This window comes from Scomber japonicus, chromosome 14 (assembly GCF_027409825.1).
Source record: "Scomber japonicus isolate fScoJap1 chromosome 14, fScoJap1.pri, whole genome shotgun sequence".
NCBI lineage: Eukaryota > Metazoa > Chordata > Actinopteri > Scombriformes > Scombridae > Scomber > Scomber japonicus.
In genome coordinates this window covers 19,737,436-19,753,452 of record NC_070591.1, presented here as the reverse complement: position 1 = coordinate 19,753,452, position 16,017 = coordinate 19,737,436, and the positions used below count along the sequence as shown (strand labels likewise).

General features: G+C 38.4%; 1 protein-coding gene across 1 annotated transcript; it reads left to right on the top strand.

Annotated features, from left to right (window-relative positions):
• Window positions 1–3,238: 3,238 nt before the first annotated feature.
• On the top strand, window positions 3,239–14,659 carry gclc (glutamate-cysteine ligase, catalytic subunit). Its single transcript, XM_053333197.1, has 16 exons — window positions 3,239–3,932; window positions 5,366–5,478; window positions 8,525–8,707; window positions 8,909–9,022; window positions 9,418–9,476; window positions 10,242–10,378; window positions 10,545–10,619; window positions 10,901–11,017; window positions 11,376–11,514; window positions 12,041–12,153; window positions 12,264–12,356; window positions 12,455–12,559; window positions 12,654–12,735; window positions 12,829–12,938; window positions 13,664–13,784; window positions 13,880–14,659. Exons 1-16 carry the CDS (start codon window positions 3,783–3,785, stop codon window positions 14,059–14,061), a joined length of 1,893 nt encoding a protein of 630 aa, XP_053189172.1. The 5' UTR covers window positions 3,239–3,782; the 3' UTR covers window positions 14,062–14,659.
• Window positions 14,660–16,017: the final 1,358 nt, after the last annotated feature.

The following is a 16,017-nucleotide window of genomic DNA, read 5'->3' as shown; positions in this document are numbered from 1 at the left end:
TTGTCATTATTCATAATGACTGTGTATAGCAGCCACAAAGATTTCATCAGAGCCAGGATTCACTTCACCAAAAGTTTCAGCTCTCACTAAGAGCTAGAAAACAGAAATTGGGTTGGCAAAGTAGGAAACCCTCACATCTTTAACACATGTTGTTAAACTCAGTTAAAAGCTCTTTGTAATGGAGACGGTGAACATAGAGATTGGTGGATTTCCACTATTGCTCTGCTCTCCAACAATCACACCAGAAACAACTGATATGTCATTTAACCAGGGACATGAATTGCTAGAGAGAACAAATCTCACTTTACTATGCACCACTTTATTCAATGAGGTGGAGCAAAGTGCACTAAAGGCGTGGAGCAGACAATTCAGCATGAGAAGACAACTTTCTGCTGTTCTAAAGGTCATTAAAGATGCAATTAACCTTGACATGTTTACTGGGCAGAGAATATAAATTAAAAAACAGAACACAATGGTGGTCAATAACATAAGGCATATAGAGCCAATGTTTAAAGGTATATTTAAATGTAACGCATAAAAGACTCATTGAGAAAATCCGCAGCAAGGCTACAAATAATGTCACATATGTGAATATTAAAATTATAATAACTCTTTCCAAAGTAATGAGTGAGGATAAAAAATCACTGTACTCAGGTATAAAAGAACTATAACCGGCGGTCTGTAAATTAAAATACAATTTGGTCATGTACACTTCAAACGAGGAGAAAAAGTCCCAGTGCTCATCATCCAACTTAAAAAGAGGTTCCTGAAATGTAATGTAAAATGTAAAATAGATCATGTTGGCGAAATGTAAGAAATTTCCACAAAGGCAGCAGTTCCATTACAGCCTTAACAATATAATATGATGGTTATCCCTCTGCTGCAGTCTCTCTGTGTATGGCTGCATTGACTTCACATAATTATAAACTCCTTATTGCTGTGTTTTGTGCCAGTTATACTGTTTTTGGAAGGTAAATTCAGCCCACACTCAACTGTTTTCATTTATACTAGAGCAGCTCTTGTAAACTAAAAACTCAAACATTCATAAATCTGACAGTCACCCACAATGCTGAGGAACAATACTCAGAGTGACTCACTGCTTACAGTATATAGTACCAGGTCAGGGTTGTGTATTAACATATAGATATTGAACTTAACAAAGGAAGAATGATTACTAGTAGACTAGGGGTTATTAATCACTCTAATGGAAACTAGAAAAGCTGTAATACATACTGTAGCGCGTATGTGAGAGTGCTAGGCGTGAGACCACATTCTTATTTGGGACTGATGTCAGTGTGGTTCATTGGTCTATAACTAGTTTTATGCACATGTGCAGAACACACAGCTCCTCAGATAGGTGGCGTCATTCAACAGTTTGCTGTGTCATCATGTACATTGCTTTTTGCTTGGGATGATGCTGCATTAATGTGCTCCCAACAAACTGGTATTTCCGGATGCTAGTATAAAGATAATGCCTTCATTTTAATGCTGTGGGTGGGAATTCATTATGTAAGTGGCCTAAATCTTGTAGCTTTGTAATGGTGACTGTGGAAATTCAGTGGCACTTATCTTAAACTTATCTGATTTTACAGATTTTGTCCTCAATAGAGAGCACATAGCGTTTCCAGTTTCTCAAATGCAAGTGTTTGCTTTTTTCTGTCAAAGGTATAGCCTAAACTGAATTACTGGTGGTTGGAAGGACAACATTAGCTATTTCTTATGCTGTGGGATATAGGAACAAACTCACGAAACAAAGTCATTTCTATGGAGGCTGAGAACAGCTGTGCTTGCTATTTTTTTTATTTTTTTTAATGCTGTGTGATCTCGTTGCCGTATCTTGAAATCACAAGTTAATTTATCTTGTCATCTCGGGGGAATAAGGCTGACTGCTCAAGAGACAACAACATCATTTATCATGGGTGGAGGTAATTCTCAATCATTCATTCCTGTCTTCTCTCCAGGTGTGACAGATCAACTATGTAGATCAAGCACAACAGGTGGTTCTTGAGGACATTGGCTCAAATCTGTACTATGTTTGGTTTTTATTCCCACCTCCTCCATGAAGTACCCCATCATAAAATGATCAGGAGTTAATCAACCTGCCATTTGGCCATGAAAAGGACGTCATTAATGAAGGTGCTGTAAATAATAATGGGTACTTACTCCTTGATGTGATCTGTTACAGTTACTGAGAAAAAATGTGTTATTAAATTGTAGTTGCATATGAAATGTTGAAAATTACAAAAGGGGGGTTATCAGTCAGACCTTTAAGATTTTTCTCAGGAGGGGTTTTCCTCATTTTAAAATATTTAACATGTTACTGAATACATATATTACTGTTTTTAATTCTTTGAAATCAATATATTTTTTATATTTTTTAAATAAATCATGAAGTGAGCTTATTTGGAGCACACATGGCTTCATTGGTGTCACAGTGTCAATTGAGCCTATGCCAGACTTTTGACTTTATTTTATATTCCAAAATCTACATGAACTAATGAATACATTTTCAAATGAGATAACGCTTGCTTTATAAGAAATGATCTCCCTTATAAATCATGTCAGTATCCATGAAAAACACCTGAACTTAGATTTTGGTGGGCTTAATGGATACACTTGCCCTGACAGTTGAAAACATTCCTTAGAAAATTAGAAAAGTAATCAAATGTTATAAGTTACTTTGATTAAGTAATTGAAATAGTTACATTACTTATTACATTTTAAATAGGGTCACTAATAATCTGTAACCTATTACATTTCCAAAGTAACTTTCCAAACCCTGTTTTTAGGTAAACTAAAAAGAGGAAATGACTGTTGCTTTTTTGTGATAACGTTTCAATTATCCTGTAATTTTGAGATAACAAGCTAATTATCCCAAGATAACAAAATAATTAACTTCTGATAAATAGAAACGACATTTTTAAAATAATAATAATAATCGTAAGCACAGCTGGTTTCGGCTTCCATATACTTAACAAATATGTCATTCTTAAGGGTAAAATGCAAATAAGAGTGTGTGATGGTTGTGTTTCCGGCAGCCCTTGAACGCAGCGTCTGACTGACAGCAAGGTGGGCGGAGCCTAGCGGCGGAGAGTGCTGAGTCACGTCGATGCGTCCGCCTGATGAGATCACGTGTGCGGAGCCAGGAGGGGGTTCATATGTACAACAGAGCCGAGACTCAACCACGACCTTACCTACCGGCTCACCCCTGTCACTCCACCACAGACCTGCACTTGAACGGGCTCAGTCCGCGGTCGATAACCGAGCCGAGGCTAGCAGACACTGATTAAACCACTGGACGGTATTTTTCCGGGGGGGGGGGAGCGGAGCGGAGTGGAGTAATCAGCACACGGGTGGGCTTCACCGAGCTAACCGGGGCCTTCTTCTTTCTGGATGCCCAGCTAAGGTTACCGACTCCACTTTAACAGCAACCAGAGACACCAGAGTTCCGCCTGTGAACTGTCTGACAGCACCCAAAGGATCCGGAGATCCGTTTTGACACGAGACTTGATGCCAACTCCTTAAACCAGCCAGCAAAGCCAGCAGTCAGCGTGGTGGTTCACAGGAGGGGAGCCAGCAAGACACCTCAGTCCTCAGTCCACTGCCTGTCTGTCTGTCTGTCTGTCTGTCTGTGTGTGTGTGTGTGTGTGTGTGTTTGTGTGTTTGTGTGTTTGTGTGTGTGTGTTTGTCTGTCTGTTTGTTTGTTTGTTTGTGTGTGTGTGTGTGTGTGCGTGTGTGTGCGTGTGTGTGTGTTTGTTTGTTTGTGTTTGTGTGTGTGTGCGATGGGTTTACTGTCACAGGGGTCTCCACTGAACTGGGATGAAACCAAGAAGTATGCAGACCACATCAGGAAACACGGAATCATCCAGTTTCTTAACATCTACAACAAGGTGAAGGATCGTCAGAAGGACGTGTTGAAATGGGGCGATGAGGTAAGAAGACTGAGGCAACACGTGGTGAATCTGAATCATTGTCCTTCGCTAAGTGTGTTTACACATACAAGCAGTTTGAACCCGTTTTAGGGGCTGTCGGTGGACTCACACACACATGAACAACACAATATACACACAGATATACAAAGTAAGTGACTTAATGCAGGTGAAGCAGCTTGTGCGGTCTGTGAATGGGACACAAATAGTCCACAGAGTGATCAGATAAATTTAGACTTTACACATATATAGTAGCTGTAAATGCTGCTTGTGTGCATGATGCAATAGCAGGCATTTATTGATGAAGGTTAAATCTTAACTGGTAAACCTACATGTTCTCAACTTGCACGTTTTTTTTAAAATGATTTTGTTATTATTTACATCACACATACATTGCTGTTAGTGATATTTATTTGTCAGTATACAACAGTTGGTTGCAGCTGACAGCTTTGTGAAATTAAACCTTTTAGAGTTGAGTTGGTTAATCAGTTAGTTGCCAGCTATAAAGTTAATCACGTACTATCTTGATGATCGATTAATCATTTTAAGAAGGAAATGTCCAAATTCTCTGATCCCAGCCCCTCAAATTTGAGTATTTTCTGTTTTCTTTACCCGTCTATGACTGGAAACTGAATGTATTTGGACTGTTGTGGACACAGACATTAGACTCAATGTCAGATGTCTCAAATGATTTGAGACATTTGAGGGGACACAGCTCTGGGAAACAGTATTTGACATTTTCTAACATTTTATGAGCCAAACAGCTAATAAATGAATCATTAGTTGCAGCTCTACTTGTAGCTCTTGTATTAACAGTATAGCATTGTGTTTTTAGTACCGTGTCTAATGATTTATTTTGATGTGTTTGTGTTTTTAAGAATGATTTAACATAGTTACACAAAGGGTTATTATTTAGCTTAAAGTACAAATCAGTTTTCATTTTGTTTGTATTAGTGGTCATTTAGTTCACTTGTAACTGCTTAATACTACCACTGATGCAGGCAGACACTCCCTGCTGAGTAAACAAACATGAAGTATGATGTATGTTCAGACTTTTCAAATGTTCATACCAGTTTGCATTTCTAGTTATTTTGCCCGCCAGTAGTGCACCAAACTTCAGTGTGCCACAGCTTTTTGATTTCGAACAATGTGGAATGCTGTTGTTATAGATTAATCCCCCTTTCAGACAGGGGATTACAGCGTAGCAGAGTCAAAGTCAAGGAAACATAACTGATGAATTGGAATTGATGTGATGGCGTCCCGGTCTGATCTTGAAAACGCCGACTTTGTACTGCAGTGTCGCACAGATTCCAAACTTTCCTTTTAGAATTTTTAAAAGCGTACGTTAATGGACTAAAAAGCTGTAACGCAGTGACGGCTGTGGTGTTATGATGTGTCCTGTTCATTTGTTTTTTTTTTGTACTATTTACTTTTAGGTTGAGTACATGTTAGTGGAACTGGATGACAAAAATGAAAAGGTTCGAATTGTCCTGAATGGAGGAGATGTTCTGGAAACTCTTCAAGACCAAGGAGAAAAGATAAACCCCAAGTAAGTAACCTCTCTTCAGCACATGACTGAACATCAGCTGAATTTATTACACACATTTAAAGAAGTAGACGCCTCTGTACTGTGAAGTTTTTAAGGAAGAAAGCCTTTGTTAACTCCATGATTTGGGTTTTGGTTCCTCCTTCCAGACTCAAATCTGATTTAATGAAGAGACACTTGGTTAAAGTTGAAATCAATCATATTCATAAATACAGTGTATTCTTTGTCTCAGCTGCACCGCTGGAGGAACAACAGTTAAATTCTTAATCTGAATGTCATTAAATGAAGTTAAAGCCTCACCTCAAATACTCGCAGTAGTGACCGGTTTTTAATTACTTTTACCATCAGAGTAGAAACAGTGTATATCACAAATATACTTCACAGGTGTTCTACCTAAAGCTACACCACACCCACACAGGTGTGATATTTTGAAAGATAAGCACTCATGACTGGAATGGACTGATCTTGTTTGAAGTCTCCGCAGTGACATCTGAGCACCAAAACACTTCTCATTGGTAGTTATAGCACACATTCTACAGCTGATCAGTCAAGTGTTGTAAATAAAAGAAGTAAAAATGACATTCTGTTACTACTGGGTTTTCTAGTTGTTGTCAATCACTTCATCCACAGTTTGGGTGACTTTCAGCACTTTATTTTAATGACTAATCAAATGCAATAAATGTGCTATAGTGAAAAGCAGTTTCCAACCAGTGCTAAGGGGTTAAATCCGAGGGGTCACCTGATGATTAAATCTTTTACATAACAACATGTTTTTTTCTCTAATATTGCTTTTTCTTGTAAAATATAGGAAACTTTTCTGACATCAGGCATCTAAAAGTCCCTCAAATTAAACAGTTTCAGGATGAAAACTTTAGTTTAGTTGAACTTCTCACAGTTGATGCTACACATAACACACATAACCTGTGATGAGCAGTCACAAGTAGATGTTGCTTCATTTTAAGGAGTCACAAGCCAAAAACATTTGGAACCACTGGTGTAAAGTACGGCAGAGGTATGCAGCTTCGCCCTGCAGTCACACTCAGTCTCACTGTGTTACCCATACACAGAATTTGCCTGCGAGCCCACATTGCATGAAAATTTGAAATTCAAAGTCACCGTTCATTCATCATTCATAATACGTGTGGGGACAAAGGCACACGCCCTGTTTGCGTCTGCTCTCACAAACCACACAAACAAGATCTGTTTAAGCACTCAGACAAATTTTAATTCAAATATCTGTTTGCCTAATCTCTCTATTCAGTACCATTGTCAGAAATCTGTCAGTTTATCTTCTTATGTCAAGGATTTCTATCTTACAAAGACAGTAAGTCACTAATAAGCCTCTTTCACGTAATGCCAACAACTTCTTACATACCTGTTTTTTTTAACCTTGTACAAAAAGCAGGTTTGAGAACAACAGGATTAAAAAAAAAAGTTTTCAGACACTGTTTCACACACTTTACAAAAACATTTGGATTTATGTTCAGATGTCAATTATTCTTCCCTTGCAAAGGCAAGATATAACTGCATGTTTTTCAATTCTTTTTTTTTTTAAGTGCATCTTGCAAAATGTAAATGCAAAAATATCACAATATCACTTTGCTCCCTTACAATCAGTCATCTTCAGTACATCTCTAACAGCTTTGCACACCTGCATTACCTCCTTACAGTCAGTACAATTACATTCCCTCAGGTGTGTGTGTTACTCAGAGAAACCAGGATATGTCTTAACATGCACTGTAGTAACCTGGTTACTGTAAATCTGCACATTCATGCAGCACGTCAGTAACAGAGTGGAACTCACACTCCAATAGTATAAAAATGTGTTTAAATTCAAACAATACACAAATGTTTAGTGGTGTGAACTGACGTCTTTAGACTTGAGTTAGTTAGTTAGTTAGTTAGTTTCAGTTTTAGTTGAACTTTGGATTATTTTAAATACAAGGAGGCATCACATGACTCCATGCCACCATGCCTCGCTGTAGCAAACTTCTGTCTTTCAAAATAAAACAACCCGTATTTCAGCAACAACCATGAATAAAACAGACAGATAAAGACACCATCTAGCTGCGTACCCTACTGACTCATGACATAAGCACAAAAATCAATCAAAAATTGGGCCGTTTAGTTGTGCTGCTACTACAGTAATTACGGTAGACTAAAGGCACTTGTTTGTATTTGATTGGGCTGCCGTAATTACTGTATTAACAGTGCAACTTCATTTTAAAAGGCAGATTTCTCTCCCAGCGCATGCTCTGCTCCACTGCTGTAACGCTCCCGGTGTGAGTTGACACCGGGCAGAGGATGGAGCTAAACTGTGGCGCAGCCGTTCCGCGCCGCTGACGGACCCGGTGGAAATCCTCAGTAAACGCATGAAAATAAGATGTTACTGCTTTTAGATATTAGTTTTTATGAAAGTCCTGAAAATGTCCCTTTTAGGCTCGTTTAGCATTATGGCAAAAAAGTAAATCTACAACATTACACAGTGAAAAAAAACAAAGGGTTAAATTACTTTGTGAAGCCATTTTGCATAAGTTGCAGCTTTTTTTACAAAGGTCAAAATTTAAAGGCATTTTGAAGATATTTTGCCTGAGGACATCTGTCAGTGATAACAATCAGAAGTCATCCTGGGAATGCTGTGTGCAAGCCTAAACTGTAGTAACATTTCTTTTAAAAGGAGGAATTCACTGCAGGTTGTGTAAATGTGTTTGTACAAGCTCCTGAGTGTTATGCTTGCCCTGCTGTCCATGACGTCGGCCTAAATCGGTGGAGCCAACTTCACCCAGGGGAAATACCAGTGGCAGTGGGAATAGTAGAGCCGAAGCATTCCTCATTACTGCCCCTCTGTCGCACACACCAAAGAGCACGCTCTGAAGCACAAATACGTCGTGTTAGTTTGCCCTGCCAAGATTATGGCTGACATACGATAAAGGCAGAGCGCTCTGTTTATTTAATGAGAGGTCATCGTGATGCTCCGATGGGGGGCCTTTCTTTTTCTCTTGCTGACCTATAAAGTAGAATATTTTCACAACACTTCATGTTTTTGCAGTCACCCTACGCTCTGGAGACCAGAGTATGGCAGCTACATGATTGAAGGAACTCCAGGGCAGCCGTACGGCGGCACGATGTCAGAGTTCAACACTGTCGAGGGAAACATGGGGAAGAGAAGACGAGAGGCCTCATTAGTCCTGAACCAGAATGAAACGCTCTGCACCATCACTGCATTCCCAAGGTACACAAGATTGATATTAAATCTGTTTTTGTTTTTTCAAATTGTATTTATTGATATAACGTCTTGCACTTTTACACAATGTTACATGCATTTTGATTTTGATTTGACTTTGTTGGACTGCACTTGACAGCGTCAGTGGCAGAAACATTTCTAGTGCTAACTTTCTCACTATGTTTATGTGTATTTTGATTCTTTGTTTAGGTTAGGTTGCCCAGGTTTCACCAAACCAGAGCACCCGCCAACACCTGTAGAGAAGGGAGTGTCAAAGTCGCTGTTCTTTCCAGATGAAGCCATCAACAGACACCCAAGATTCAGGTAGAAGTCATGGTTATAACTTGATGATAGTAGGCGTGTAGTTGCATCATAGATGAGTTTACCATCATTGACTTCTTTGTTCAATGTGATGACCCATCACAAATAGAGTGTATAAATAAATGATTTCGCAGCAATACACACACATCAGTGATTTAGATAAAGACTATCCTGTGAATGACAAGACAAAATAAAATAAATGCTAAAATGCTCATTCATAACTAGTGTTTTGTCACGCATATTATCAGTTGTTAGTGATACGCAGCATTATTATATAATACTTTTGGCTTGTTTTCACCAGTAGACTTCAACAACACCATACATGCATGTTTCTCTCTTTAGCCCACACTGTGGATACTCTGCTATAATGTATTCCATGTTTGTATTTGCTTTTTCAGCACCCTTACCAGAAACATACGTCACAGAAGAGGAGAGAAAGTCGCAATTAATGTGCCAAGTAAGTTTAAATGATATAAAAGATGAGAACTTAATAAAGTAAATTTGTTTGTTTTTTTTATCTAAAATGTGACTTTGTCATAAAACCGATTTATATAATGTTCTTAATCGATTTTTGTAGAAGATTTTGTTAATGTAGACAACTAATTTGCACCTGTTAAGGCTTCAACATATTCAAGTTTTTTCAGATTGGTCATCAATCTACTTGCCTAAGTCAAATTCTACTTGCCCCTCTGCAAATAGTTTTATTTATTGAAACTGTTCTGACCCATTGCCTATATTTCACTGAATACTAAATGATTTAGTAAGGGAATAGATGTCCAATAGAAAGTAGACTAATTTCTTCCACTCCATTTTCTTCCTTTCTGGATTTCCATTATGGCAGTGAAAGATTACAGTATTCAAATAATCTTGAGGGATGTTTGTTCACATCACACCATTAGCCTACTCTAAGTCTTAACTGGGCAACGGCGCATGCCAATATTCTCTGATGTGTGCAAAGGGAGGGATTTATTTATGCTGTGTGCCAGAGAATGAGAAGACCATTTCTGATATGGAAAGAATTGAACTAACCCGATGTGACATTTTACTTTTACTTATGTGGTCTCAGGCTTCACGCAAGCCTCATTGTTGAGCCATGCCTGTAATCCTGATATACTTTAATGTGTAGACTACTGCAGTGTTAACGCAGTTATAGGTTTCATTCACCTCTTGAACTGAAAAATAAATCAATATGAATAATATATTCCTTTTTTTTAAATTTCAGTCTTCAAAGACAAGTGCACTCTGTCTCCATTTGTGGAGGAGTTTCCTGAGGACGATGGCGAAGCAGCGAGAGCGGCTCTGCCTGACCACATCTATATGGATGCCATGGGCTTCGGCATGGGCAACTGCTGCCTGCAGGTAATGACAGAACTGACAGAGTAGTCACCTCCAACAATCCTTTTTGTTTTCAGGGATGTAAATTAGATGATAATCCAAACTATTTAGATTTTTGTGTGCTTTCAACTTTACAATCCAATAAGTGATGTATAAGCGCCCTTCAGTCTCGGTTTTATGATGTTTGCAGGTGACATTCCAAGCATGCAGTATTGATGAAGCGCGCTACCTTTATGACCAGCTAGCGACATTCTGCCCTATAGTGGTGAGTAGATAAATGATCTTTATCTGACCTCTTTGTTTTTAATCAAGACTAATATGTAACTTATTATCTAATAATAACACGTTTGAAAGTAAAGTCTGGCAGCAATGTGTAATGAATGTGTGTTTATGAATGAAAAATTTAAGACAAAAAAACAATCTAGAGTGGCTAAAACAAATAATAATCAGAATAAATATTGCGTCAGTTTATAGTTTTGTTCCTAAAATCACTTTTTTTTTTTTTTTGTGCCCATAATTTTACTGAACAGTTTTTGCTGTTTGCAGATGGCTTTGAGTGCAGCCTCGCCCTTCTACAGAGGCTATGTGTCAGATATTGATTGTCGCTGGGGAGTTATTTCTGCCTCAGTGGACGACAGAACACAAGAGGAACGCGGGCTGAAGGTGAGCAGGTAGAGCTGAAAATCCAGCCTGAAACTAAAGATGTGTCAGTACATATTCAGAATACAAAAAATATGTTTTAGTCAAATGATAAGGATGGTTTTTTGAACATTTCTTGTCTCTCATTGTTTTTCTATCTAGTACTCAAGGTCATCTGATTGAGTCTGATTTTTTTTTTCAGCACTCATCTCTCCCACAACCAAGTGTCAGTAAATAACCAAAAATGTTTCTCCAACAAACTTGGAGGTGTGGATTTGCCTCTGTGAAAGCACCACCTAGATATCACAACAAAATGATGGACTTATTAAGTTTATATTCAAGTATGTTTGCAATTATAAAAATGTCCTTTTTTCTTTTTTAGCCTCTGAAAAACAACAAGTACAGAATCTTCAAGTCCAGATACGATTCAATTGACAGCTACCTGTCCAGCTGCGGTGAGAAGTACAACGACATCGATTTGACGATAGATGAGGAGATCAAGAAGCAGCTGCTTGGTGGAGGTGAAGTGATTCCCAGAATAATTTCACAAATGAAACTGATACCTCACACATTTAGATTTATTATCAGTCATGTTGTTTTCAAGTGAATAATAATATATAATAATAATAATAATAATGTTACCTCTGTTTGATTTTTAAAATAGGAATCTATGAACTAAATGAAATCAAACAAACAGCTAAAGGAGTCATATTTTACAATCCTTCTGGAGTAATCCTAGCCTCTAGCATCCTCACCACTGTCACCAGATTCAGGTTAGATGCGTTTATGCAGATATTTTGGCCTGATTTTCAGATGTTTGGGGTCAACATCTACTTGTTTCCCAGGCAAAAACACAGAGGTTGACTCATGGTTCAGCCGCAGAGAGGCTTCCAAACGAGTATTGATTTCTGAATGAATAGATACAAGGTGCTATTTTTGGCATTTAAAAAAGATTTTTTTGGCCTGGTGGGTGTTCTTGTTGGCCTCAGGAAACAGTGGTAGACAAGTTGGTCAACATGCACTAATAATCATCGTTCTGTTTTACAGGAATTGACAATCTGCTGGCCCAGCACATAGCTCACCTCTTCATCCGAGATCCACTCTCCGTCTTCGAGGAGAAAATACACCTGGATGATGAAAATGAGTCTGATCACTTTGAGGTGATGATTTCTAATTTTTTTTTCCCATCGAAGAATGTCCACCATGAGAAAATAAACACAACACAGTCGTGACTTTAGTGTAATTTCAATGTGTCACTTTATGTTTGCAGAACCTCCAGTCGACCAACTGGCAGACGATGAGGTTTAAACCACCGCCTCCAAACTCTGATATCGGCTGGAGAGTTGAGTTCCGCCCCATGGAGGTAATTACCAACTGCACCTTCACTTTAAGACTTTTAGTTTGAATCTGTGTTTAAATTCAGTGTCATATCATTTCAAATTGTCCGTTTTTATTTTTCAGGTGCAGCTAACCGATTTTGAAAATGCTGCATACGTGGTGTTTGTCGTCCTGCTCACCAGAGTGATCCTGTCCTACAAACTGGATTTCCTAATCCCCCTGTCAAAGGTGAAAACCGCCAGTCCTAGTATTTTATACAATGTTAAGTTAGGACATTTGGGTCCTAATAAACAAGTACTTAAGTCCAGATGTCTTTCATTAGGTTGATGAAAACATGAAGGAGGCACAGAAGAGAAACGCTGTCCAAGAGGGCATGTTTTACTTCCGGAAGGACATCTTTAAAGGTGATTAAAACAAAAAATTGCTAATCTTCGCTTTGATGTCTGTGTTCTTCAGACAATAGTAGTAGCTGATAAATTTGTTTTGTCCATGAACAGGCTGTAACCCGGTTCTCGATGGTGCTGCTTCAGCTCAGAATGGCCTGGAGACTGATGGAACTAATGAGGAGTACACACTGATGAGCATCGACACCATCATCAATGGAAAGGTAATTATTGTGTCACACTGACAGCACATTTCCAGCACAGAAACTTTCCCAGACATTTTTGAAGAACTGAGGATAAACCTGAACCTTGACTGGAGGAACTAGGGACTGAATTTAGTTGTTAAGCACTGCCAGAGTTTGTCTTTTATCCCTGCATCGGTTCAACTTGTGGATCACTAAGTAGGGAAATACTGGTCAGCTCTAATATTGATTTTTAGATAAAAGGACAGACCCTTCGTGTGATGTTTGTCGTTTTAAAAAGATAGGTGACATTGCTGGCCAAATACAATTTTAAAAGGAAAGCAGTACAGAGAAAAAGAGAATAAGCAAACAAGAGAGGCAGTGGAAAGAGCTAGTGAATGAATGAGGGAGGAAAACAAGTGAATAAGCAAATAAAAATATATTTGCTGGTGGTTTAATTGTGGTCACTAACCATCAAATGCTCGGTCTGCTGTGTAGACAGGTGCTTTAGAGATTTATCTTTCCCTCCTTTTGTATTTGTCCTTTTCATTCACTGATTACATCCACTTCATGGCCCCTATAAATATGTCATAGGTCATAAATAAGAATACGACTGTTGTTGGCGTTTCCTCCCCTGTGATGCTTTTCAAATGCTGCTGTGTTTTCTTTACTCCTTCATTGGCCTAAGCTGTCTAGATCAAAAATGGCTAATGATAGTTCTAATGTTTTTTAAGTCATCTAATTATTGTTGTTTTCTTTTTCACCAGGAGGGAGTTTTTCAAGGGCTTATCCCAATCCTTAACTGCTACCTGGAGAACATGGAAGTCGATGTGGACACCAGATGCACCATCTTGAATTATCTGAAGCTCATCAAGAAACGTGCTTCAGGTAAATTCACACTAAAGTTCCTCTCAAGCCATAAATATAATCAGTCTTGATGCAGCTTTGACTCTGAGTAATAACTCTATGCTTTGCTGGAATAGGGGACCTGATGACCATGGCCAAGTGGATGAGAGAATTTGTCGCAAAGCACCCCGAGTACAAGCAGGACAGCGTCATAACCGACAAGATCAACTACGACCTGTTTGTCAAGTGCGACAGGATCGCAAAGGGTGAAGAGCAGTGCCCGGAGCTCATCGGAAACCCAGTGAACAGATTCAAATGAGAAAAAACACAAATGTAGAAATTCTTCGTCACCATACACATACACGCATGTAAAGAAAGACCAAATATGTGGCTCAGAATGAAAGCGGTCCAATTTTAAGAGAATGCAGAACAGCATGTGTGTGTGTTGTAAGAAAACACACCTGCATCAAATGTATGTATATATAGTGTATCAGATTTTTATGATTACAAAATTATTTTAATAGGGTTAAGACATGCAAAAGGTTGTGTAATAGAAATCAGATGTGTATTTATTTTTCTCTGGAAATTAAGCCTATCAGTGTGAGAATGTAAATGTAGCAAAGAGTTGTACAGTAGTCTGCTTTTAATCCTATGTTCTGTAAATACTGTACCTCCACTCTTTGAAACATTAACATCATGGGTATTTTCTTTTCTTTGTTGCTCAATATGCGCTTTCTTTGCTTTTGGTAGAGATCTTTCTTCTTTTTCTTTTTTTTTTTTTGTTGTTGCATTTTAAGAGAAATGTTTGCTTTGCTCTGCTGACATTGTAGTGGGACCTTGAAGGTAGTGTTGCATTCAAGTGAAGATGGTTAACCATTGTTTGCAATGTTACGCTGCTTCAAATAAATCTGTACATCAGTAAATGAATCCATTTTCGTAGCATTTATTTATGAGAGCTTTAAATATCTTTTGTTAGCTGCCTCAAGCTTGATTGATTTGCCTCTATAAAAACAAGTCCTGAAATCTTTCCAATTAGCTTAATTAGCAGCATTGAGATTGATGCCTGCAGTCAGTATATTTACATAATTGTAGTAGTGTCAGTCAAAAAACATATTAACCATTAAGGAACTGGAATAAAGTGTATATGAGAAATTGCTGAGAATATATTTTGCAGCCTGTGGGAGGCTTACCTGTATTTTACCCCCTCCAAGAGGTCGAAGGTCAGGGTCTGACAGAGAGCAGCTCAACAGAAACTGGTTGAGTGGGCTCCTCCAGAGTCTGATCACCACTCCATTTTTTAAAAAAGAGTTACTATAACCACACACATGAATAGGTTCTGTAACAAAGACAACCAGGTAACAGGAGCACCCGATGTCCCCCTATATCCACATAGGCTTACAGAAAGGGGGAAAGTACTTTCAAAGAAGGAAACACAAATCCATTGATTGGCTGTGGAATAAAATATGCAATTCAATTCTATTAACAGACTTGTAATGAATATGAAACTACTACATTTTTTTTATTTTTTATTTAATGTACTTTATATCAGGGACCATGTACAGAAAAAAGTAATCTCAAGAAAATAGAGAAAAGATGCTCTGCAGCAGATTTAGCCTACAGCTCATTTCCATCTGTAGTCCCTGAGCAGGTAAAGGACCACTCAGAGAACACCACTCAAATAAACCAACATACTATTCATACCCACACAACCACACACACACCTCATTAGAATAAACATATAACAGAATTTAGATATAAAAAGCATACACACATAACAAATTGATTAAAAAGCAGGTCATTAGAATGTGATATTAATGATGATAAGACTGTTTACTTAAAATCCATTCCATGGTTAAATTACACCATTGACTGGCTACTGTATAGTCACTTCATCAGGGTGTCTGTAATACCTCAAATATCCATCAGCCAAACCATGAACAGTTTTCATCCACAAGATGGTGGCATTGAACCACAGCTTTACATAACACATTGCCTTGATTTGACCTCTTGGGCCAGATAATGATTATGGCGGGTGCAGACCCACCCTGTCGAGAGCACAGGGTGGAGGGACCTAGCAATGACTCATGCCTTCCACAAACGCCAATATCTTCTTAAAGGAACAACAGTTTTGAAAATCATCATAGCACTCTATTGACAGACTCTACTGCCTGTACTTCAAGAGATAATGTGATGCTTTTTGAATGAGGTTTGCATTGGATACAAACATTTTGGAGATAGTAAATGTAGTGGTGTCCAGTGATTTGGAGTTGGCTGT

Bases quoted from the DNA above. Each gene is read 5' to 3' on its own strand.
- gclc (XM_053333197.1), top strand. From the start codon at position 3,783: ATGGGTTTACTGTCACAGGGGTCTCCACTGAACTGGGATGAAACCAAG. The intron at 8,708-8,908 runs GTACACAAGATT...TTCTTTGTTTAG, and splicing joins ACCATCACTGCATTCCCAAG to GTTAGGTTGCCCAGGTTTCA. The intron at 12,939-13,663 runs GTAATTATTGTG...CTTTTTCACCAG, and splicing joins ACACCATCATCAATGGAAAG to GAGGGAGTTTTTCAAGGGCT.